Source organism: Salmo salar, chromosome 10 (assembly GCF_965601325.2).
Source record: "Salmo salar chromosome 10, fSalSal1, whole genome shotgun sequence".
Lineage (NCBI taxonomy): Eukaryota > Metazoa > Chordata > Actinopteri > Salmoniformes > Salmonidae > Salmo > Salmo salar.
The window spans coordinates 50,443,119-50,467,211 of record NC_138300.1 but is presented as its reverse complement, the minus strand read 5'-3'; the positions used below and the strand labels follow the sequence as shown (position 1 = coordinate 50,467,211).

Genomic DNA, 24,093 nt, shown 5'->3' with positions numbered 1-24,093 from the left:
CTCTGGTCTTCATGGTAATACCTGTTATCCCATTTAGTGATATTAGGTAACACACACACACACACACACACACACACACACACACACACACACACACACACACACACACACACACACACACACACACACACACACACACACACACACACACACACACACACAAACACACACACACACATCCAAATTCTTCCCCTTCTCACCTGTGGCGAACTCCACCTGTGTCTCCCGTCTGAACACACCTCTGGTCAGAGAGTAGCCGTTCACTGCCTCCCCTAGCTCCTGAGCCGACGTCCAATAGATGGAGTTCAGGATGGAGATCAGCTTCCTCATAGCTGGGCCTGCATGGGGTCAACAGGTGAGGTCAGGTCAGGGGTCATTCAAGAAGATTTTGATTTGAAACAGGGTGATTCGTTTGAACTGGGGTCAATTAGTGCAGCTCTTCCCTTCGTGACAAAATAAACCTGAATCTGTTGTCTGATCTGTGCTTAGAAACAACTACAGCCTACATCTTTATATATTTAACACACCATAGATAATCTATTAGGGTACATATTGAACTCAATGTCATGTCTATTAACTAACCCAGGCTCCGGGGCACATTGGAGATGGTGGCGTGTATAACCCTGCCTCCTGATTGGTTGTCAGAGATGGTGGCGTTGAGGATGGCAATTCCAAACTCCACGTCGTTAATGTTTCCTATGATGCTGCCTCTCGCCTTCTGAGGCCCGCCTAGGAGAGATGGAGAGAGAGAACAGGTTTAGTGCACACACAGGCACGCACATGCCAAACACACGCACACACATGCCATGCACACACACACAAACACACACCATACCTGGACACGCTTGGCCGTTACACCTGGACAGCTGGGTGGAGTCTCCTGGGCAGGGGCGGCCCTCGTTGCTAGGCGACGGGTTATTACAGAGTCTGACTCGAGTTCTCTCTCCACCCGCACAGGAGGCGGAGCATTCTCCCCAGGGCTGCCACGCTCCCCAGTTACCATCCACTGCAAACACACACACATATAAAAATACATAGTCATGACAGAGTACGCATCGACCTGCACACACGCGTACTTAAGGTAGTCCATCGTATCCGATGATGACTTCCACTACTGCTTGTGTGTTCACTGATGACTGTATAATCTGATGCGGGATGCACACTGTCTGCCACAGACAGAGCTCACAAAGGCCTGTCCCGTTAAGGCTGGAGCAGGCATGGTCATATGCCTTCTCTGTCGCTTAGCCAGGCTACGTTCCAGCCTTTTTTCCTTGGCCAACTGCACTCCGCAGCAACAGTCTGGAGGGAGGCAGTGTTCATCCCATACTTCTTTAGTGATGTCTTCAGTTTGTCCTTTAGCTGCTTTTTTCTGCCCACCTGCAGAGCGACGGCCAAGTTGTAGCTGTCCGCACAGACTCTTTCGCGGCGGGCGATCCTCTAGCACCTAGATAGCATGGCCGAGCCATCTAAGCTGGTGGAGTGTGATGGACGCCTCAATGCTCCAGCAGTTTGGTTCTCTGTAGGATCTCTAAGTGCGGAACATGGTCCTGCCAGATCACTTTCAAAATGTGTTGAAGGCCTTTTATGTCAAAGGATACCAGTTGTTCTAAGTGTCGGCTGTAAACTGTCCATGTTTCACATCCATAAAGGAGTGTAGATACACACACTGCCTGGTAGACTGCAACTTTGGTGTGTAGGTGCAGGTAGGTTGCTGTTGTTAAAAACAGGAAGAGGCCTGTTTGACCCGATTCTGGATATCCTGGTCGATGTTGCAGTCTTCCTAGAGGATGCTTCCAAGATATTTAAAGTGTGGTACAATGGCCAGTGAGGAGTTTGAGATGGAGAATGTGTTTCAGGTGGAGGGTCAGATGACTACTGACATAGGACCTCTGTTTTTGGGATGGTAACATTCTGCTGTATGCTCTCACAGCTGCTGTGAGAGAGGCACAAGAGGGCAATCATCCACGTACTGGAGCTCAAGTACCCATTCAGATTTGGAGCATCCTGATTTTGAAGAGGTTCCCATTCAATCTGAAGTCCCGGGTCACCCCCACTCTCTGTTTCAATGTCCTTGTGCAGGAGTGTTGTGACACACCCTTGACTCACACCAGTGCCAACTTCAAAGGGTTCAGACTCCTGACTGCCACTCTGGCCACCATCCCTTCAAGGAACTGTCCACCCTCCCCTCATGTTCACACATTTCTCAGGGCATCCATACTGCAGGAGGACCTTCCAAAGGAGCTAACGGTGTACTGTGTTGAAGGCTTTGGAGAGGTCCACAAAGACCATGAACAGGTCTTGTTTCTGTTCACTGCACTTTTCCTACAGTTGGTGTGGACTGAAGATAATGTCCACCATGCATCTGTTCTTTCTGAAGCTGCACTGGGACTCAGGTAGCAGGTCTTCAGTGATGATGTCGATGAGTCTGTGGAGCGTGACCTTCGCTTGGACTTTGTCAGCAACTGCAAGGAGGGAAATGCCCCTGCTGTTGCAGCAGATTCATTTGTTCCCCTTGTTTTTGTATTGAGAAAATGTACATTTTTTATCCCTCCTTTGATGGTGGACGCTCTCGTCTCCATATCTCATAGATGAACAGGTGAACTGCTCTGGTACAGAGATAGCCCGCCTGTTTTAGGATCTCAGCATTGATGGAGTCAGGTCCAGGAGTTGTGTTGTTCTTCAGTGAACTGATGGAGGCGCAGACCTCAGAAAAAGTGGGTGGGAGATTAAGGCTCTGGATGGTAGGCAGGGTTTAGGGGTACGTCCAGGACTGAGTAGTCAACTTGGTACGGCTGGTTTAAGAGGGCTTCCTAGTTTGGTCCTTTATAAGAGGACCCATGTGCACTTCTGATGGGACAGGGAGAGCAACTTCCTGGGCCGTGGGTGGTCTTCAGGGCATCATAAATGCTGTATATGTCACATCTGTCCGCAAAAGATTGGATTTCTTGTACTTTGGAGATCCACCACTCATTTTGTAGATGCCGTAAAGCACTGTGCTGCTCATGCCATTGCTTTTGGAGGGCCTCAGACGTTAGGCTGTTGAGTGTGTCTTTATGTACCTTGTGTATGCTGTCAAGTAGGGTGGAGATGTACGTGGAGTTTTCATCGAACCAGTCCTGATGTTTCTTACTGCTGTAATTGATGGAGTGGGCTGCTGACTCAGAGAGATGTGTTTAGAGAGGACCATCTGTCATGAATCGGACCCCTATGCATTCAGGAGAGTCTCAATGTTCTCTAGTTTTTCTGCTAGAGAGCGACATAGGTTGTTACGTGCCTCTGTTTTCTGAAGTCGAGCACAGTGCAGATTGTTCTTGATTGACTTATTGAGGCGGATGGCTGGGCAACTTTCATTCTGAGCTTGGTTAAGATCATCCAATGATCTGTCCAGCACTCCGCTCCTCTCACGGCTCACGTAATGAGGACATCCTTGATATCAGAGTGCCTGACAATCACGTAGTCTATGAGGTGCCAGTGCTTTGATTGTGAGTGCATTCAATAGGTTTTGTATTTGTTTTAATTTTGGAACATGGTGTTGGTAAGTTCATGTTCAGCACAAAGGCTTAGCAATCTCAATCCATTTGCGTTGACATGACCAACACCGTGCTGTCCTATCACTCCATTCCATATCTCACACACACAAACACACAAACACACACTTACCAGGGCAGTTGGCTGTGCTGCACCTCTGGATCTGTGAGTCTGCCCCGGCACATGCTCTGCCCCCATTGGCGGGTCTGGGGTTGTCACATGTTCTGTAGCGCTTCATCTGTCCTCCATTACACGTCCTGCTGCAGCTGCCCCAACTACTCCACAGACCCCAGTTACCATGAACTAATAGAGTGAGGTAGAGGGGAGAGGGAAAGGATAGGAGAGAGAGAGAGGGAAAGAAAGAGATGCATCTCAGTCAGTACACACAAAATGTCTGCAACACTTGATCAATGCAACTCACTGCAGGTGAGACAGATGAACCAGGTGAGATAAGAGTTACTGTAAGAATATAAGAGTTAGTGTAAGAGGATAAGAGTTACTGTAAGAGGATAAGAGTTACTGTAAGAGGACAAGAGTTAGTGTAAGAGGATAAGAGTTAGTGTAAGAGGATAAGAGTTAGTGTAAGAGGATAAGAGTTAGTGTAAGAGGATAAGAGTTAGTGTAAGAGGATAAGAGTTAGTATAAGAGGATAAGAGATAAGAGGAGTAAGGATGTCACTACTCACCAGGGCACGGGTCACTGTTGCAGAAGTCGATGTGCACGTCGTTACCTTCACACTGCCTGCCCCTGTGCTGGGGGGCGGGGCTGGCACAGAGGCGTGTCCGTTGTCTGGTTCCGCCCCCACAGGAGACACTGCAGGCCCCCCAGCTCACCCACGATGACCACTTCCCATCCACTGGAGGGCAAGTCAGAGTCAGGCCCAATCCCAAATCAATCTCTAGCCCCTACACTCAAAACACTTGAGTTCTGAGAAGATTTGATAGGTATAAGCAATCTGGCAGTAGTCCCTCCAGCTTTCAATCTGATAGGCCAGGTGAAAAAGAGTACAGCTCATCTTAAACTACAGCAGCACTGTCCCTTCCACCCTTAACTTTTTAAGGTATAGGGGGCAGTATTTTCATTTTCGGATGAAAAGCGTGCCCAGAGTAAACTGCCTAATACTCGGGCCCAGAGTCAAATATTTGCATATTATTAGTATATTTAGATGGAAAACACTCTGAAGTTTCTAAAACTGTTTGAATGATGTCTGTGAGTATAACAGAACTCATATGGCAGGCAAAAACCTGAGAGAAATCCAACCAGGAAGTGGGAAATCTGATGCTTGTAGTTTTTTCAAGTCATTGCCTATCTAACACACAGTGACTTAGGGTTAATTTTGCACTTCCTAAGGCTTCCACTAGATGTCAACAGTCTTTAGAACCTTGTTTCAGGCTTTTGCAGTGAACAGAGAGCGAACAAGAAGGCCAGGAAGTTGGTGACAGAAAATTACATGAGTTCAGTGGCGCGCATTCACGTGATGAGGTAGCTGTGTTCCATAACATTTTTCAAGACATTGGAATATTATTGAAGTTTTATGTTAAAAAGGCCCTAAAGACTGATGCTATACAACGTTTGACATGTTTCTACGAACGTAAATATAACTTTTTTGGACTTTTCGTCGTGAAATTTTCGGCGCGCTTCCTACATTTGGAGTAGCTTACTGAACGCGCAAACAACAAGGAGGTATTTGGACATAAATTATGGACTTTATCGAACAAAACAACATTTATTGTGGATCTGGGATTCCTGAGAGTGCATTCTGATGAAGATCATCAAAGGTATGTGAATATTTATAATGCTATTTATGATTTTAGATGACTCCAAAATGGCGGGTATCTGTATTGCTGGTTTGGTTTTCTGAGCGCTGTACTCAGATTATTGCAAAGTGTGCTTTTCCCGTGAAGCTTTTTTTAAATCTGTCACAGCGGTTGCATTAAGGAGATGTTTATCTATAATTCTTTGAATAACAGTTTAATATTTTATCAATGTTTATGATGAGTATTTTTGTAAATTGTTGTGCTCCTTCACCGGAAGTTTTGGAGGCAAAATATTTTCTGAACATCACGCGCCAATGTCAAATGGGGTTTTTGGATATAAATGAACTTTATCGAACAAAACATACATGTATTGTGTAACATTGAGTCCTAGGAGTGTCATCTGATGAAGATCGTCAAAGTTTAGTGCTTAATTTTTGCTGTATTTCTGTTTTTTGTGACGCCTCTCCTGCTTGGAAAATGGCTGTGTGGTTTTTCTTGTTGACGCTCTGACCTAACATAATCTAACTTTATGCTTTCGCCATAAAGCCTTTTTGAAATCGGACAATGTGGTTGGATTAAGGAGAAGTGTATCTTTAAAATGGTGTAAAATAGTTGTATGTTTGAGAAGTTTGAATTATGAGATTTTGTTGTTTTGAATTTACCGCCCTGATATTTCACTGGCTGTTGATAGTGTGTACCGCAGATGGGACGCTAGCGTCCCACGTAGCCCATAGAAGTTAATTCCCAAACCATTTACTAGGACAGTGTCTTAGTTCCCAAACCATTTACCAGGACAGTGTCTTAGTTCCCAAACCATTTACCAGGACAGTGTCTTAGTTCCCAAACCATTTACCAGGACAGTGTCTCTCCTTGCAGAGTTGTGTCTGTGTGTCGGGGCCCTCACACGGTGGCCCGTGGAATGAGGAAGGGGGGTTGTTACACAGACGCACTCTGGTCTGCATCCCTTTACCACACGTCTCACTGCACGAGCTCCATGGCAACCACGTTCCCCAGTTACCCGCCACTGGGATAAGATAATCAATATGATTAGTGCTTGACCAATCATAATCTTTAATAATGTCTGATTCTATTGATTCCAATTCTATTGATTCTACCATTCTATGATTGTTTGTCCAATGAGTGGAATGTACAGGAGTAGAGTGCTTGCTATGACCAGTACTCACCAGGGCAGGGCCTGATGCTACACATGATGGCATCCACTGCTTTGCCCTCACAGGGTCTGCCCCCATGCTGCACGGAGGGGTTGGTGCAGGTGCGCACCCTGGTCCTGTTGCCCTGGCCACAGGTACGAGAACACTCTTCCCACTCTGACCACTCTGACCAGTTACCATCCACTGCATGGACAGAAACACAGGATACAGAGAGTAACACACACACGTGCACACATACACACACACACACACACTCACTCACACACTGTGACTGGACTGACCTGGGCAGGGCTTTCCCTGGCAGCTGCGTGTCTCTGTGTCCGAATTGGTACAGTGGCGACCCCCGTTGGCAGGCAGGGGGTTGTTACACTGCCTCAGCCTTCGTTGGGTCCCGACACCACAGGACACACTGCAGGGGCCCCACTCCATCCACTCTGAGAACCCTCCGTGCACTGGGACAGGGCCACAGAGACAGGGTTAGGCATAGTCACCACACTCAATCATACTGTGTGTATCCCAGATAGCACCCTATTCCCTCAAATAGCACCCTATTCCCTCAAATAGCACCCTATTTCCTATTTACCACACTCCTTTTTACCAGAGCCCTATGAAGCATGAGATCTGACTTCAGTATTCTTGTGGACTGGAGTACAGATATCAAAGCTATTTTGCTGTGCATTATGGTATTTTAGCATAACCAGAGAGATAGACTGAAAACCTTTTTCTAATCCAGTGTTTCTTAATCTATGGGTCGGGACCCAAAGTGGGCCCTGGGCAGGTGAAAGGTGGGTCACGAATACTTTTTACCTCTTTTTTAAAATACTTTCCCCCCTTTTTTTCCCCCAATTTCGTGATATTCAATTGGTAGTTACAGTCTTGTCCCATCACTGCAACTCGGGAGAGGCGAAGGTCGAGAGCCATGCGTCCTCCGAAACACAACCCTGCCAAGCCGCACTGCTTCTTGACACACTGCTCGCTTAACCCAGAAGCCAGCCGCACCAATGTGTCGGAGGAAATCGATCGAACCCGGGTCTGTAGTGACGCCTCAAGCACTGCGATGCAGTACCTTAGACCACTGCGCCACTCGGGAGGCACAAAATATGCAATCTTTAATCACACACTATAACTATACGTTTAAGAACCCCTGGAAATCACCTCCCCACAAAAGGTTGCGTTGATATACAGTAGATAGCTAACTCACCTCTGACAGTGAGAGTGACTCTGACCAGCACAGAACCCAGGAGGTTCCTGGCCACACACTGGTACTCGGCCGTGTCCTCCTTCTGGGCGCTGGTTAGCCTCAAAGAGCCGTTGGACAGGGTGGTGAAGCGCTCGTTGCCCAGGAGAGGGCTCCCCTGGCGGGACCACTCGATGACAGGCGTGGGCTCCCCCTCCGCCCGACAGTTCAGTAGCACCGTGGTGCCAGCGTCTACCACCGTCTCTACCGGCTCTACTGTGATAGAGGGAGAGCCTGGTGGAGTACAGGGAGACAGAACATATTAGCATAACACATTAACTTTACTGTAATCGTTTTAACATCTATGTGTATCTTCTTTCAGAACACTACGCAGGTGGAGGGAGAACCTGACAGAGCAGAGGTGGGGCATTACGGCATAGAACTGAATAGGATTACCATAAAGGATAACTATTTAGTTTAGTTCATCTACTGTATACTCACTCTGCAGGTTGAGAGTGACACTCTTGTCCACCACCCCAGCATCGTTGGTGGCCACACACATATAGTTCCCTGCATCTTCATTCTGAGGAGACACAACAACAGTTAGCACTATCAACAAGATTCATCTAGACAAGAACAGACTACAATGAATGTTCTGGGGAGAAGTATAGGGTGGCACACAATTGACCCAGCATCGTCCGGGTTTGGCCGGGGTAGGCCGTCATTGTAAATAAGAATTTGTTCTTAACTGACTATATATAGATATACTAGATACAGTGTGTGAACTCTGTAATAGTGCTGTACCACAGTGTTGTAGATATAGATATACTAGATATGTGAACTCTGTAATAGTGCTGTACCGCAGTGTTGTAGATATAGATATACTAGATACAGTGTGTGAACTCTGTAATAGTGCTGTACCACAGTAATGTAGATATAGAAATACTAGATACAGTGTGTGAACTCTGTAATAGGGCTCTACCACAGTGTTGTAGATATAGATATACTAGATATGTGAACTCTGTAATAGTGCTGTACCGCAGTGTTGTAGATATAGATATACTAGATATGTGAACTCTGTAATAGTGCTGTACCACAGTGTTGTAGATATAGATATACTAGATATGTGAACTCTGTAATAGTGCTGTACCACAGTGTTGTAGATATAGATATACTAGATATGTGAACTCTAATAGTGCTGTACCACAGTGTTGTAGATATAGATATACTAGATATGTGAACTCTAAAAGCGCTGTACCACAGTGTTGTAGATATAGATATACTAGATATGTGAACTCTGTAATAGTGCTGTACCACAGTGTTGTAGATATAGATATCGTAGATGTAAACTCTTTAATAACAGTGTTGTAGATATAGATATACTAGATAAAGTGTGTGAACTCTGTAATAGTGCTGTACCGCAGTGTTGAAGATATAGATATACTAGATATGTGACCTCTAATAGTGCTGTACCACAGTGTTGTAGATATAGATATACTAGATATGTGAACTCTGTAATAGTGCTGTACCACAGTGTTGTAGATATAGATATCGTAGATGTAAACTCTTTAATAACAGTGTTGTAGATATAGATATACTAGATAAAGTGTGTGAACTCTGTAATAGTGCTGTACCGCAGTGTTGAAGATATAGATATACTAGATATGTGACCTCTAATAGTGCTGTACCACAGTGTTGTAGATATAGATATACTAGATATGTGAACTCTGTAATAGTGTCGTACCACGGTGCTGTAGATGGCCAGAGAACCGTTGTCCAGCTGGTGGATACGGTTGCTGATCTGGATGTTGACACCCTTCTTGCTCCACTGGATGGTGGGCTGGGGATCTCCTCGTACCTCACAGTTTAGGATGGCGTTACCCCCCAGGGGCTCGATTCGGTTGGAGTGGAAGTCCCCATCGATGATGGGGGGTTCTGGACACAATAACAGGGCAGGGTTTTATTCAACCACATTCAGCTGTTACACAGGAGCCGGACAAAAAAGAAGAGCCACTAAGAAGAGAAAATAAGTGCTAGATCACTGTTTTCTGCTCACAAACAGTGGTCTTTTAATAAAGCTCTTGATACAAATACAACATTTTGACCGACATGGTAAACTGTGGGCTAATTAGGCCCAGTACTGACACATTAGGGCCATATTTGGAAACAGGAAGGGATGTCACACCTTTGACGTAGACAAAGCCCAGGGACTTGATGGTTCCCACACTGTTCTCTGCAATACAGGAGTAGGTTCCCGAGTTGTCTTTGGTAACCCGCTCGATGACCAGCTCACTGTGTCCATTCACATGGTCATAGTGAGCTACAGGGACAGAGTAGAGAGAGAGATACCAACCTTAAATATTATCAACAGATCCAGTAGGAAATATTGGTGCATAGGAAAAACTACAAGAATAGTAGACTGAATGTCAATTATAAGTCAAAAATATATATGGCAAATATTTAATGTACAGAAAGAGTTGTCAGTTTCTCTTCTTTCTAAGCAGAGTGGGGGGATGGTGAGGGGGGCGGGGAATACCTGGGATGATGATGTTGTTGAAGGCCCAGGTGATTTTAGGAGGGGGGATGCCGGTGACCCCACAGGCCATTAGTAGGCGCTCTCCCTTGTTGAGGGCCACGTCTGCCAGCAGCTCAGTGAAGGCAGGGTGGGTATGGACGGACAAACTGACCGTCCGGCTGTCCTGACCTACCGTGTTAGTGGCCACACAGGTGTAGCTGCCCTCATCATCAGGCTGGGGAGGGGAAGGAAGGGGGCGAGGGAGAGAGAGAGAGACTGAATTTGTTCAGAAGTTAGCTGACAATTCTGATCTTTACGCTCTTCCATCCATTATGTGACTCCTAAGCCCTGGTCGTCTACTATGATCCCTTACCTGAGCGATGTCGATGACCAGCTCCCCAGAAGGCAGGATGGTGTACTCTCCAGTGGTGTCGCTCAGGGGGATCCCCTCCTTCTCCCAGGACAGGGTGGGCTGGGGGACCCCCTCTGCCACGCACGCTATCTGGGCCTGGCTGTTCTCCACCACAGACACCTCCGACTCCCCTCTACGGATAGAGGGAGGGACTGGAGGAAGGGAGTGAAGGAGGGGAGAATTTCCCATATTACATTTTGCACAGGAACTGGACAAAAATAGGAGCCACTAAATATACTTTTTTTTACTGCGTTAGACCGCTGAGCTAGAGCTAAAGCTAAGGCATTAGCTTGGGAATCTAATGAAAGTCCTTCGCTGCATATATCACTAGTGAATGGCCAGTCCCATCATTCCTAGCATGATGACTCACTCTGTACAGTTAGGCTCATCTCCAGACTGCTGGTGCCAGCTGTGTTAGCTGCAGTGCAGGTGTATCGACCCGTGTCCCCGGGCTGGCCGAATGCTATCTGCAGAGACCCTGAGCTCAGGACCCGCTGGCGCACAGACTCGCTGAGAGGCTGCCCGTCTTTATGCCAGGCCATGGAGGGTGAGGGAGAGCCTTCAGCCTGGCATAGCATGGTGACAGAGGAGTCCAGGGGCACCAGGTAACTCTGGGTCTGGGAGCTGATCACTGGAGGGACTAGGGGAAGGAGGCATGGAGGTTAAAGGTAGGAGGGGATATTGTTGCGTATGGAGATACGTATACTGTGGAATGCAGTGTTTGGTTTTCGCCAGACATAATGGGACCCATCACATCCAAAAAGTTGACTCAAGTTTGCAATAAAGCACTTGGAAGCACCTGGATGATCAAGACTCTTCGGAGAATGCTCTATGGACAGATGAGTAAAAAAACAAACATTTTTGGACGACATGGGCCCCATTATGCCTGGCAAAAAACATAACACTGCATTCCACAGTAAGAACCTTATACCAATGGTCAAGCATGGTGGTGGTAGTGTGATGGTTTGGGGATGCTTTGCTGCCTCAGGACCTGGACGACTTGCCCTAATAGAAAGAACCATGAATTCTGCTCTGTATCAGAGAATTCTACAGGAGAATGTCAGGCCATCCATCTGTGAGCTGGAGCTGAAGCGTAGCTGGGTCATGCAGCAAGACAATAATCCAAAACACACAATCAAGTCAACATGAAAATTGTTAAAAAGCAAAGAATTTGAAGTTTTGGAATGGCCTAGTCAAAGTCCAGACCTAATCCCAACTGAGATGTTGTGGCAGGACTTGAAACGAGCAGTTCATGCTTGAAACCTACAAATGAGTTAAAGCAGTTCTGCATGGAAGAGTGGGCAAACATTTCTCCACAGTGATGTGAGAGACAGATCAACAACTACAGGAAGTGTTTGGTTGGAGTCATTGCAGCTAAAGGTGGCACAACCAGTTATTGAGTGTAAGGTGGCAATTACTTTTTCACACAGGTGAATGAGGTGTTGCATAACCTTGTTTATGAAATAAATTAAATAAGTATGCAACTGCTGTGTTATTTGTTCACTCAGGTTCCCTTCATCAAATATTATATTTTGGTTAAAGATATGACAACATTTAGTATAAAAAAACATATGCAGAAGTAGAGAAAATTAGAAAGGGGGCAAATACTTTTTCACGGCACTGTATGACATACATTTAGTGTACAAAACATTAAGAACACCTTCCTAATATTGAGTTGCACCCTCAGAACAGCCTCAATTCATTGGGGAATGGACTCTACAAGGTGTCAAAATCGTTCCACAGGGATGCTGGCCCATGTTGACTCCAATGCTACCCACAGTTGTGTCAAGTTGGCTGGATGTCCTTTGGGTGGTGGACCATTCTTGATAGACACAGGAAACTGTTGAGCATGAAAAACCCAGCAGCATTGCAGTTCTTGACACACTCAAACCAGTGCGCCTGGCACTTACTACCATACCCCGTTCAAAGGCACTTAAATATTTTGTCTTGCACATTCACCCTCTGAATGGCACACATACACAATCCATGTCTCAATTGACTCAAGGCTTAAAAATCCCTCTTGAACCTGTCTCCTCCCCTTCATCTACAGTGATTTGAAGTGCATTTAACAAGTGACATAAATAAGGGATCATAACTATCACCTGTATTCACCTGGTTAGTCTATGTCATGGAAAGAGCAGGTGTTCATAATGTTTTATACACTCAGTGTATAACACTGTAGGAAAATGAATTAACTTCTTTGGGATAGGGGGCAGTATTTTCACGGCCGGATAAAAAACGTACCCGATTTAATCTGGTTACTACTCCTGCCCAGAAACTAGAATATGCATATAATTAGTAGATTTGGATAGAAAACACTGAAAAGTTTCTAAAACTGTTTGAATGGTGTCTGTGAGTATAACAGAACTCATATGGCAGGCCAAAACCTGAGAAGATTCCATACAGGAAGTGCCCTGTCTGACAATTTGTTGTCCTTCTGTTGCATCTCTATCAAAAATACAGCATCTGTGCTGTTACGTGACATTTTCTAAGGCTTCCATTGGCTCTCTAAAGCCGGCAGAAAGTGGAATGGGGTGTCTGCTGTCTCTGGGCAACAGCAGCAGAATTTGTAAGTGGTCAGCCTGGGGACAGTGACACTGGAGATGCGCGGTCACGAGACTACTCCATTTTTTTCTTTCAGCCTTTGAATGAATACAACGTTGCCCGGTTGGAATATTGTCGCTATTTTACGAGAAAAATAGCATAAAAATTGATTTTAAACAGCGTTTCACATGCTTCTAAGTACGGTAATGGAATATTTTGAAATCTTTTGTCACGAAATGTGCTCACGCGTCACCCTGAACGCACAAACAAAATGGAGCTATTTGAATATAACTATGGATTATTTGGAACCAAAACAACATTTGTTGTTGAAGTAGAAGTCCTGGGAGTGCATTCTGATGAAGAACAGCAAAGGTAATCCAATTTTTCTAATAGTAATTCTGAGTTTAGGTTGTCCCAAACTTGGTGGGTGTCAAAATAGCTAGCCGTGATGGCCGAGCTATGTACTCAGAATATTGCAAAATGTGCTTTCGCCGAAAAGCTATTTTAAAATCTGACACCGCGATTGCATAAAGGAGTTCTGCATCTATAATTTTTAAAATAATTGTTATGTATTTTTTGAACGTTTATCATGAGTAATTTAGTAAATTCACTGGAAGTTTTCGGTGGGTATGCTAGTTCTGAACATCACATGCTAATGTAAAAAGCTGGTTTTTGATATAAATATGAACTTGATTGAACAAAACATGCATGTATTGTATAACATAATGTCCTAGGAGTGTCATCTGATGAAGATCATCAAAGGTTAGTGCTGCATTTAGCTGTGGTTTGGGTTTATGTGACATATATGGTTGCTTGGAAAATGGCTGTGTGATTATTTGTGTCTATGTACTCTCCTAACATAATCTAATGTTTTGCTTTCGCTGTAAAGCCTTTTTGAAATCGGACAATGTGGTTAGATTAACGAGAGTCTTATCTTTAAAATGGTGTAAAATAGTTGATTGTTTGAGAAAATTGAATTGTGGTATTTTAGTTGGTTTTGTATTTCGCGCCGTGCGATGCCATTGGCTGTTGGCTAGGGGGTCCGCAGGCGGAACGGGGTTCCGCTAGCGGAACGTCTGTCCTCATCAGGTTAAGAAGAAAGACGGAAATGAAGGTGAACATTTCATGAGAATAGAAAAGTGGTGATAGTTTTGGGCCCACCTTGTACTCTGAGTTTGGTCTTGCCCAGAGCAGTGCCAGCAGGGTTCTGGGCCACACACATATATGTTCCTGAGTCTACCACAGCAGCCCTGGAGATCTGCAGCCCACCGTTAGGCAGCACGGTGAAGACACCTCCTAGTGGGAGAGAAGCAGGGTTTGCAACAATATAAAACAGACACAAACAGACAAGGTTAAACTAGGACACAGATAGACAGGCAGAAAGGCAGACAGGCAGAAAGAAAAGCAGACACAGTGCTGCCAGCCTACCGGTGCTGGGGATGTTGATGCCCTCTTTCTGCCAGGTGATGGTGGGAAGAGGGGAGCCAGTAGCTCTGCAGGGGAGGGTGATGGGGTTGTTAACGATCACATCCATAGTGGAGGGGTGGACCTGGATCACTGGCACCTCTGGAGAGAGACAGAGAGAGAGAGAGAGAGAGAGAGAGAGAGACAGAGAGAGAGAGAGAGAGAGAGAGAGAGAGAGAGACAGAGAGAGAGAGAGAGACAGAGAGAGAGAGAGAGAGAGAGAGAGAGAGAGAGAGAGAGACAGAGAGACAGAGAGACAGAGAGACAGAGAAAGAGACAGAGAGACAGACAGAGAGAGAGAGATAGACAGAGAGATAGACAGATAGAGACAGAGAGAAAGAATGAAAGAGAAAGGGAATGAAAGAGGAACCGCAGAAAAAATGACTTTGTGTGTGCCATAGCTGTGTGTCAGAAAAAACAAATACATCTCTATAAAGGCTTGGCGGACTTGGTCCTTACCCTCTACAGTGAGCTGGACATGGCGATGGGCGGAGCCTGCAGCATTCTTGGCCACACAGGAATAACGACCAGAGTGACTCAGCTCAGAAGATGTGATCTCTACTGCACCTAGAGTGGACACACATCACATGGAACACAGATAGAAGAGTTGAACTACAACACAGTGGTCATGAATACCCGTAGTGTGGCCACTGTACTGCAGTGAATTCAAGGAGTAGTCCAACTGGGACTTAAAACCTGGTCAACAGCTGACAGATAAATTGCCACGTTTGATTCACAAATGTCAGCCTATGGGCCCTGGTCAAAAAAAGCGCAACATATAGGAAGTAGGATGCCATTTTGGGACACTGCCCACCTCTATAGAGCTCCCAGTAGTAGTAACAGAACCCAGCTCCCAGTACTAATAACAGAACCAAGCTCCCAGTAGTAATAACAGAACCCAGCTCCCAGTACTAATAACAGAACCCAGCTCCCAGTAGTAATAACAGAACCCAGCTCCCCGTAGTAATAACAGAACCCAGCTCCCAGTAGTAATAACAGAACCCAGCTCCCAGTAGTAATAACAGAACCCAGCTCCCAGTAGTAATAACAGAACCCAGCTCCCAGTAGTAATAACAGAACCCAGCTCCCAGTAGTAATAACAGAACCCAGCTCCCAGTAATAATAACAGAACCCAGCTCCCAGTAGTAATAACAGAACCCAGCTCCCAGTAGTAATAACAGAACCCAGCTCCCAGTAGTAATAACAGAACCCAGCTCCCAGTAGTTATAACAGAACTCAGCTCCCAGTAGTAATAACAGAACCCAGCTCCCAGTAGTAATAACAGAACCCAGCTCCCAGTAGTAATAACAGAACCCAGCTCCCAGTACTAATAACAGAACCCAGCTCCCAGTAGTAATAACAGAACCCAGCTCCCAGTAGTAATAACAGAACCCAGCTCCCAGTATTAATAACAGAACCCAGCTCCCAGTACTAATAACAGAACCCAGCTCCCAGTAGTAATAACAGAACCCAGCTCCCAGTAATAATAACAGAACCCAGCTCCCAGTAGTAATAACAGAACCCAGCTCCCAGTAGTAATAACAGAACCCAGCTCCCAGTAGTAATAACAGAACCCAGCTCCCAGTAGTAATAACAGAACCCAGCTCCCAGTAGTTATAACAGAACTCAGCTCCCAGTAGTAATAACAGAACCCAGCTCCCAGTAGTAATAACAGAACCCAGCTCCCAGTAGTAATAACAGAACCCAGCTCCCAGTAGTAATAACAGAACCCAGCTCCCAGTAGTAATAACAGAACCCAGCTCCCAGTAGTTATAACAGAACTCAGCTCCCAGTAGTAATAACAGAACCCAGCTCCCAGTAGTAATAACAGAACCCAGCTCCCAGTAGTAATAACAGAACCCAGCTCCCAGTAGTAATAACAGAACCCAGCTCCCAGTAGTAATAACAGAACCCAACTCCCAGTAGTAATAACAGAACCCAGCTCCCAGTACTAATAACAGAACCCAGCTCCCAGTACTAATAACAGAACCCAGCTCCCAGTAGTAATAACAGAACCCAGCTCCCAGTAGTAATAACAGAACCCAGCTCCCAGTAGTAATAACAGAACCCAGCTCCCAGTAGTAATAACAGAACCCAGCTCCCAGTACTAATAACAGAACCCAGCTCCCAGTACTAATAACAGAACCCAGCTCCCAGTAGTAATAACAGAACCCAGCTCCCAGTAGTAATAACAGAACCCAGCTCCCAGGACTAATAACATAACCCAGCTCCCAGTAGTAATAACAGAACCCAGCTCCCAGTATTAATAACAGAACCCAGCTCCCAGTAGTAATAACAGAACCCAGCTCCCAGTAGTAATAACAGAACCCAGCTCCCAGTAGTAATAACAGAACCCAGCTCCCATGACCAATAACAGAACCCAGCTCCCAGTAGTAATAACAGAACCCAGCTCCCAGTACTAAGAACAGAACCCAGCTCCCAGTACTAATAACAGAACCCAGCTCCCAGTAGTAATAACAGAACCCAGCTCCCATGACCAATAACAGAACCCAGCTCCCAGTAGTTATAACAGAACCCAGCTCCCAGTAGTAATAACAGAACTCAGCTCCCAGTACTAATAACAGAACCCAGCTCCCAGTAGTAATAACAGAACCCAGCTCCCAGAAGTTATAACAGAACCCAGCTCCCAGTAGTTATAACAGAACCCAGCTCCCAGTAGTTATAACAGAACCCAGCTCCCAGTACTAATAACAGAACCCAGCTCCCAGTAATAATAACAGAACCCAGCTCCCAGTAGTAATTACAGAACCCAGCTCCCAGGACTAATAACAGAACCCAGCTGCCAGTAGTAATAACAGAACCCAGCTCCCAGTATTAATAACAGAACCCAGCTCCCAGTAGTAATAACAGAACCCAGCTCCCAGTAGTTATAACAGAACCCAGCTCCCAGTAGTAATAACAGAACCCATCTCCCAGTAGTAATAACAGAACCCAGCTCCCAGTAGTAATAACAGAACCCAGCTCCCAGTAGTAATAACAGAACCCAGCTCCCAGTACTAATAACAGAACCCAGCTCCCAGTAGTAATAACAGAACCCAGCTCCCAGTAGTAATAACAGAACCCAGCTCCCAGTAATAATAACAGAACCCAGCTCCCAGTAGTAATAACAGAACCCAGCTCCCAGTATTAATAACAGAACCCAGCTCCCAGTAGTAATAACAGAACCCAGCTCCCAGTAGTAATAACAGAACCCAGCTCCCAGTATTAATAACAGAACCCAGCTCCCAGTAGTAATAACAGAACCCAGCTCCCAGTAGTAATAACAGAACCCAGCTCCCAGTAGTAATAACAGAACCCAGCTCCCAGTATTAATAACAGAACCCAGCTCCCAGTAGTAATAACACAACCCAGCTCCCATGACCAATAACAGAACCCAGCTCCCAGTAGTAATAACAGAACCCAGCTCCCAGTAGTAATAACAGAATCCAGCTCCCAGTAGTTATAACAGAACCCAGCTCCCAGTAGTAATAACAGAACCCAGCTCCCAGTAGTAATAACAAAACCCAGCTCCCAGTAGTAATAACAGAATCCAGCTCCCAGTACTAATAACAGAACCCAACTCCCAGTACTAATAACAGAACCCAGCTCCCAGTAGTAATAACAGAACCCAGCTCCCAGTAGTAATAACAGAACCCAGCTCCCAGTAGTAATAACAGAACCCAGCTCCCAGTAGTAATAACAGAACCCAGCTCCCAGTAGTAATAACAGAACCCAGCTCCCAGTAGTAATAACAGAACCCAGCTCCCAGTAGTAATAACAGAACCCAGCTCCCAGTAGTAATAACAGAACCCATCTCCCAGTAGTTATAACAGAACCCAGCTCCCAGTAGTTATAACAGAACCCAGCTCCCAGTACTAATAACAGAACCCAGCTCCCAGTAATAATTACAGAACCCAGCTCCCAGTAGTAATAACAGAACCCAGCTCCCAGTACTAATAACAGAACCCAGCTCCCAGTAGTAATAACAGAACCCAGCTCCCAGTAGTAATAACAGAACCCAGCTCCCAGTATTAATAACAGAACCCAGCTCCCAGTAGTAATAACAGAACCCAGCTCCCAGTATTAATAACAGAACCCAGCTCCCAGTAGTAATAACAGAACCCAGCTCCCAGTAGTAATAACAGAACCCATCTCCCAGTAGTAATAACAGAACCCAGCTCCCAGTAGTAATAACAGAACCCAGCTCCCAGTAGTAATAACAGAACCCAGCTCCCAGTAGTAATAACAGAACCCAGCTCCCAGTATTAATAACAGAACCCAGCTCCCAGTAGTAATAACAGAACCCAGCTCCCAGTAGTAATAACAGAACCCATCTCCCAGTAGTAATAACAGAACCCAGCTCCCAGTAGTTATAACAGAACCCAGCTCCCAGTAGTAATAACAGAACCCAGCTCCCAGTATTAATAACAGAACCCAGCTCCCAGTAGTAATAGCAGAACCCAGCTCCCAGTACTAATAACAGAACCCAGCTCCCAGTACTAATAACAGAACCCAGCTCCCAGTAGTAATAACAGAACCCAGCTCCCAGTAGTAATAACAGAACCCAGCTCCCAGTAGTTATAACAGAACCCAGCTCCCAGTAGTAATAACGGAACCCAGCTCCCAGTAGTAATAACGGAACCCAGCTCCCAGTACTAATAACAGAACCCAGCTCCCAGTAGTAATAACAGAACCCAGCTCCCAGTAGTAATAACAGAACCCATCTCCCAGTAGTAATAACAGAACCCAGCTCCCAGTACTAATAACAGAACCCAGCTCCCAGTAGTAATAACAGAACCCAACTCCCAGTAGTAATAACAGAACCCAGCTCCCAGTAGTAATAACAGAACCCAGCTCCCAGTAGTAATAACAGAACCCATCTCCCAGTAATAATAACAGAACCCAGCTCCCAGTAGTAATAACAGAACCCAGCTCCCAGTAGTAATAACAGAACCCAGCTCCCAGTACTAATAACAGAACCCAGCTCCCAGTAGTAATAACAGAACCCAGCTCCCAGTAGTAATAACAGAACCCAGCTCCCAGTAGTAATAACAGAACCCATCTCCCAGTAGTAATAACAGAACCCATCTCCCAGTAGTAATAACAGAACCCAGCTCCCAGTAGTAATAACAGAACCCAGCTCCCAGTAGTAATAACAGAACCCATCTCCCAGTAGTAATAACAGAACCCAGCTCCCAGTAGTAATAACAGAACCCAGCTCCCAGTAGTAATAACAGAACCCAGCTCCCAGTACTAATAACAGAACCCAGCTCCCAGTAGTAATAACAGAACCCAGCTCCCAGTAGTAATAACAGAACCCAGCTCCCAGTAATAATAACAGAACCCAGCTCCCAGTAGTAATAACAGAACTCAGCTCCCAGTACTAATAACAGAACCCAGCTCCCAGTAGTAATAACAGAACCCAGCTCCCAGTAGTAATAACAGTCTAACCAGGATGTTGTGGCCCTTCTCCTCCTCTCAACACCCAGCAGTATTATCTATAATAGTGAACAGTCTAACCTGAGGACAGGATGCTGTAACCGTTCCCCTCCTTGGGGAGTTTCATTCCATCTTTACTCCAGTGCAGTATGGGCTCTGGGACTCCTGACGCAGTACAGCCAATCACCAGCGGGGACAGTCTGGTCACCACCAGCTCTGTGGCTTCATCCGCTATGGAGGGAGGAACTGCAGAGGAAGAGACTGCTTTTACCAAACTGGACTTCAGTGCTATTGAAGATGTCCATTTAGGAAGTCAGCTTGAAAATACAGAAAAGAAATCAATCAGAACCATTGAAATAAGCTGACTCTACTGTCATTAAAATGACATTCCAAGCCAACATTGAAAAAAACATGTAAATAACACCAGGCTGTGTTCAGATGGTCTCCCGTACTGTAAGTACTCACCCTGGACAGTGAGCTGAATGGCTCTGGCCTCCTTCCCCGCCTCGTTAGACACCACACACTCATACTCAGCTGTGTCCTCCACTGTGGGGGCTATGACAACCAGAGAACCTGACGACAGTAACCTGGAGACCACAAAGAGGGAACGGAAGCTTCAGACCGTGTTTTGGGGTTCTGAGAACTTTCTGTCAATCTAAGAACTGATCTCAGAGTATTACGAGACGGGAGCAACAAGAGGTAAGAAATAGAGAGAGAGGAAAAAACCTGTTTCAACCTGTACATATTCTGGTTGTGGTCTGTGTTGAGTGTTTGACCGTTCTTGGTCCAGCTGACCGTGGGCTTGGGGATGCCCGTAGCCTCGCAGGAGAGGGTAGTCTGAACGTTCACTGTCACGGTTATGTTGGTGGGACCACGGGAGATAGAGGGGGGAACTAGAACACAATGGATAGGCGTGAAATTAATTCATTAAATGTGTGTGTGTGTGTGTGTGAGAGGCTGAGCCTTCTTCTCACCGTGGACCTGCAGGTCGACTCTCTTGCGTTGTGTCCCAGCCTGGTTGGTGGCCATACACAGATACCGTCCTGTATCAGTCACCTGAGCTGAGGGGACGTGGAGCGAGCCGTCCTCAGCAAACATGTACCTGTGCAGGACGGGTGTGTGGACACACATTTAGGATAATGTCTCATTGTAAATATCATATCCTAGTCCTAAAACTTGTATTTTTGCCATGTATCTTCAATGTTGAGTGTCTGACACAAACCCTGCGTATAACATACCAGTATATTATAAACAGGGTAGTTTGAAAACTGGACGCTGATTGGATAAAACAACAGCATTCAACACTTCATATAACATGTAACGGCATCATCAGTGTGCGACGTGGTCTGACCTGGGGTTGGTTCCTGCCAGTATGGCTCCATGTTTCCTCCAGGTGACGCGGGGGGCGGGCACTCCACTCACGATACACTCCAACACCACAGGCTGGTCTATGTGGACTGTTACAGTCAGAGGGCCCTCTGCTATGGTGGGAGCAACTGAAGAGACACACACACACACACACACACACACACACACACACACACACACACACACACACACACAGAGAGAGATCTTAGGTCCCACTACTATTCTTTAGAGGCTCTAAGCACAGGACCAGCCATATTCAATAGGATAATGATGTCATTGTCACTGACTCTCTCTGAGTTCTGTACCATTAACAGCCAGGTTGAACTGTCGTGTGGTCTTGCCAGCGATGTTGCTGGCTACACAGGTATACTGAGCTCCATCCCCCAGCTCAGCCATGTTGATCTGGAGGTAACGCGCATTGGACAGTACGCGCACACGAGGGGAGGCCTACGGAGAGAGGGGAGGGATATCAGGCCTGTGTCAAAAAGCCCTGTACACACACACACACACACACACACACACACACACACACACACACACACACACACACACACACACACACACACACACACACACACACACACACACACACACACACACACACACACACACACACACACACACACACAGAGGACAGGTGTGTTATTTACCTGGAGTGGCTTGCTGTCTTTGAGCCATGTGAGTGCTGGGGGAGGGACAGCGTCTGACTTGCACTCCAGAGTCACCTGTCTGTTCTGCAGCACTGACACATTCTGTGGCGTGCTCTCCCCAGCGATGTTAGGGGGAACTGGGAAGATATCACAACGAAACACTTAGAACATGAAATAACATGTTACATTAAAAAGCAACAAGTCATTATTAGGTCCAGTAGTATGCCCTGGTCAGGTCACATACACGATATAACTTCATTACCCACCATGCACGCGGACCAGGAACTCTTTATCGTCGTCTCCTGCAGGACTGTTGGCCAGACAGGTGTACCTCCCTGTGTCCTCCAGCTGGGGGGCGAAAGAGAAGTCATGTGTGAGAAATAAGACAAAATTGATATTGGGAAAAAAAAGAGAGCTCTTTCCTACAATCAGATTACGCCCTCAAACCTCACTACTCCTGAACAGTCCCTTCTTGTTTTTTTAGGTCCATCCCTGTCCCTCCCTCTCACCTGTGGGGAGGAGATCCTGAGCACCTCCCCTCCTCTGAGGACGCGCAGGCTGTCTGTCTGGGGAAGCGGCCGTCCGTCCTTCATCCAGGTGAGGGTGGGGGCGGGGATACCTGTGGCTTCACACAGCAGCTCCAGAACATGGTTCACTACCACAGACACCTCTGCTGCCATGCCCGAACCGTTGATACGAGGGGGGTCTGAGAGAGGCATTTTACATTTTAGTCATCTGTCTGTTTGTGTGTGTTTGTCTGTCTGTCTGTCTGTCTGTCTGTCTGTCTGTCTGTCTGTCTGTCTGTCTGTCTGTCTGTCTGTCTGTCTGTCTGTCTGTCTGTCTGTCTGTCTGTCTGTCTGTCTGTCTGTCTGTCTGTCTGTCTGTCTGTCTGTCTGTCTTTAAGAAAGAAAGATGACCCCACTCTCAGTATATAGTGCACCCACAGAAATGTTTTGGCTCCAATAGACTTCATCATGTAATGCCCAGCCCACGCACGCACACACGCAGAGAGGACTGGGTATTACATGATGAAGTCTATTGGAGCCAAAACATTTCTGTGGGTGCACTATATACTGAGAGTGGGGTCATCTTTCTTTCTTACAGACAGACAGACAGACAGACAGACAGACAGACAGACAGACAGACAGACAGACAGACAGACAGACAGACAGACAGACAGACAGACAGACAGACAGACAGACAGACAGACAGACAGACAGACAGACAGACAGACAGGACAGTACATATATACAGACATACACACATGCAGTACCAGTCAAAGGTTTGGACACCTACTCATTCAAGGGTTTTTCTTTCTTTATTTAATTTTTTCTACATTGTAGAATAATAGTGGACATCAACACCATGAAATAACACATATGGAATCATGTAGTAACCAATAAAGTGTTAAACAAATCAAAATATATTTTATATTTGAGGTTCTTCAAAGTAGCCACCATTTGCCTTGATGACAGATTTGCACACTTTTGGCATTCTCTCAACCAGCTTCATGAGGAATGCTTTTCCAACAGTCTTGAAGGAGTTCCAACATATGGTGAGCACTTGTGAGCTGGCTGGTTAACCTGTTGGGTCTAGGGGGCAGCATTTGCACGTCTGGATAAAAAAAATGTACCCGATTTAATCTGGTTACTAATCCTACCCAGTAACTAGAATATGCATATACTTATTATATATGGATAGAAAACACTCTAAAGTTTCCAAAACTGTTTGAATGGTGTCTGTGAGTATAACAGAACTCATTTGGCAGGCAAAACCCTGAGACATTTTCTGACAGGAAGTGGATACCTGATGTGTTGTATTGACTTTAAACCTATCCCATTGAAAAACACAGGGGTTTAGGAATATTTTGGCACTTCCTATTGCTTCCACTAGATGTCACCAGCCTTTACAAAGTGTTTTGAGTCTTCTGGAGGGAGATCTGACCGAACAAGAGCCATGGAACGGTGATGTCCCATTAGACACCTGGCGCGCTAGTTCATGTTGGGTACCCTCGTTCCAATACGTTATAAAAGAGTATGCATTCGTCCACCTTGAATATTATTCATG

The 24,093-nt window shown here is 45.9% G+C and overlaps 1 protein-coding gene across 2 annotated transcripts in view; it reads right to left on the bottom strand.

Moving 5' to 3' along the window:
* Positions 1 to 24,093, bottom strand: part of hmcn1 (hemicentin 1) — a 236,670-nt gene that overhangs the window by 13,684 nt on the left and 198,893 nt on the right. For both annotated transcript variants that reach the window (XM_045687880.2, XM_045687881.2), the window contains exons 68-94: positions 22,536 to 22,732; positions 22,293 to 22,374; positions 22,027 to 22,163; positions 21,682 to 21,823; positions 21,360 to 21,504; positions 20,983 to 21,110; positions 20,745 to 20,901; positions 20,474 to 20,595; positions 20,090 to 20,254; positions 15,029 to 15,136; positions 14,534 to 14,671; positions 14,267 to 14,401; positions 10,932 to 11,201; positions 10,523 to 10,713; positions 10,171 to 10,384; positions 9,820 to 9,954; positions 9,379 to 9,569; positions 8,136 to 8,217; positions 7,659 to 7,928; positions 6,739 to 6,909; positions 6,470 to 6,640; positions 6,139 to 6,309; positions 4,214 to 4,384; positions 3,661 to 3,831; positions 836 to 1,006; positions 583 to 729; positions 201 to 338 (exon numbers count right to left, since the gene is read on the bottom strand). In XM_045687880.2, the coding sequence (XP_045543836.2) occupies positions 201 to 338; positions 583 to 729; positions 836 to 1,006; positions 3,661 to 3,831; positions 4,214 to 4,384; positions 6,139 to 6,309; positions 6,470 to 6,640; positions 6,739 to 6,909; positions 7,659 to 7,928; positions 8,136 to 8,217; positions 9,379 to 9,569; positions 9,820 to 9,954; positions 10,171 to 10,384; positions 10,523 to 10,713; positions 10,932 to 11,201; positions 14,267 to 14,401; positions 14,534 to 14,671; positions 15,029 to 15,136; positions 20,090 to 20,254; positions 20,474 to 20,595; positions 20,745 to 20,901; positions 20,983 to 21,110; positions 21,360 to 21,504; positions 21,682 to 21,823; positions 22,027 to 22,163; positions 22,293 to 22,374; positions 22,536 to 22,732 (4,320 nt within the window). The remainder of the gene's footprint in view (positions 1 to 200; positions 339 to 582; positions 730 to 835; positions 1,007 to 3,660; positions 3,832 to 4,213; positions 4,385 to 6,138; positions 6,310 to 6,469; positions 6,641 to 6,738; positions 6,910 to 7,658; positions 7,929 to 8,135; positions 8,218 to 9,378; positions 9,570 to 9,819; positions 9,955 to 10,170; positions 10,385 to 10,522; positions 10,714 to 10,931; positions 11,202 to 14,266; positions 14,402 to 14,533; positions 14,672 to 15,028; positions 15,137 to 20,089; positions 20,255 to 20,473; positions 20,596 to 20,744; positions 20,902 to 20,982; positions 21,111 to 21,359; positions 21,505 to 21,681; positions 21,824 to 22,026; positions 22,164 to 22,292; positions 22,375 to 22,535; positions 22,733 to 24,093) is intronic.